Genomic DNA, 1,247 nt, shown 5'->3' with positions numbered 1-1,247 from the left:
GCTATAGTGGTCTCCGTTATTTCAAGGTACTTCTCAGTACTCGGTGCGATTTCAGCATACTCGGACTTTTCGAACAGCAACGTTATCGGTGGAATAGTCGTTGGAACGAGAGTATCAATGTCCTCTGTCGTTTCCTGTGGTATAACTTCTATTTCCTTCGTTGTCCGCTCAATGGAAGGCGCGAGAGTGGATAATTTAAATAGAGGATAAGGAGTAAAAGTTTCAATTTTCATGGTTGTCATTCCCGGATCAGTGTTTTCTGAAGAGTTGGCCGAAGTATTTTGCTCGGACGAACTCGGAAGTTGATCGTCCTTGTTCGTTTGATTATTCTTTGCGAGAGAATCGAGGGATATATATTCGTTTGTTTCCAGTTTGCTCTCGAGACCGTTCTCCTCGCTCCTGCTAGACTCCGTCGTCGTCGTCGTTGCTGCCATTGTCGTCATTGCCGCCGTTGTCGTTGCTGCCGTCGTCGTTGCTGCTGTCGTCATCGCTGTTGCCATCGTTGCTGCCGTCGTCAATGGTGCCGTCGTCGATACTGCCGCCGTCGATGCTGCCGTCGTTATTGTCACAGGCTCCGTCGTTATTTCCGGGTTTTCAGTATTCAATATTTCTGTAGTAGTAATAGTAACACCTTCAGTGGTAGTAGTAGTAGATGTTCGTGTAGGTAAAATGAGCTTCCTGATCGTTGGTTTCGGCGCCAATTCGTTATAAGATTTAATCGGTTTCGCCGGCTTCGGGTTATATAGGCTCAATCTCGGTTTGATTACGACCGGATTCGGAGTCGTCGTAGGAGGAATGTAAGCATAAATCCTTTTGTTCCCAGTAGGCTTAAAGATTTTCGGCGGCGTGGCACGAGGGGTGGTAGTTTTCGGTCGACGGGTGATGGTCGTCGATCGAGCAGTCGTAGTTGTGATCGGAGTCGAGCTTGATGCCGTTATGGTCGAATCTGTTGTGGTTGAGGTTACCATGATTGACGCCGTTGTGCTCGATGCCGTTGTGCTCGATGTCGTTGTGCTCGATGCCATTGTGCTCGACGTCGTCGTAGTCGATGCTGTTGTGCTCGATGTCGTCGTAGTTAATGTCGGTGTTGTAGTCGATGAAGTTGTGGTTAAACTTGCAATTTCTTCGAGATCCTTGATCTTCGTGACGCCGGCCACGTGATCCGTCTGCATTTCTACTTCGATGCTATCATCACTCTTCTCTATATTCTTCGTACGATCGGGATCTTTCGCTGACGTATCTTTCTT

At 47.9% G+C, this 1,247-nt stretch overlaps 1 protein-coding gene across 1 annotated transcript; it reads right to left on the bottom strand.

The window, feature by feature from the left end:
• Positions 1-5: 5 nt before the first annotated feature.
• Positions 6-1,241, bottom strand: LOC108762564 (cell wall protein DAN4-like; the record flags this gene model as incomplete). Its single annotated transcript, XM_018509646.1, has 2 exons — positions 547-1,241; positions 6-516 (listed from the first exon to the last, which is right to left on the bottom strand). Coding segments are annotated over exons 1-2 (1,137 nt in total), but the record flags the coding sequence as incomplete, so codon positions are not given.
• Between the last annotated feature and the right edge of the window lie 6 nt (positions 1,242-1,247).

The sequence above is a fragment of the Trachymyrmex cornetzi genome, unplaced genomic scaffold (assembly GCF_001594075.2).
Source record: "Trachymyrmex cornetzi isolate Tcor2-1 unplaced genomic scaffold, Tcor1.1 C3885024, whole genome shotgun sequence".
NCBI lineage: Eukaryota > Metazoa > Arthropoda > Insecta > Hymenoptera > Formicidae > Trachymyrmex > Trachymyrmex cornetzi.
The sequence above is the reverse complement of the archived record's forward strand: the minus strand, read 5'-3'. Positions and strand labels throughout refer to the sequence as shown.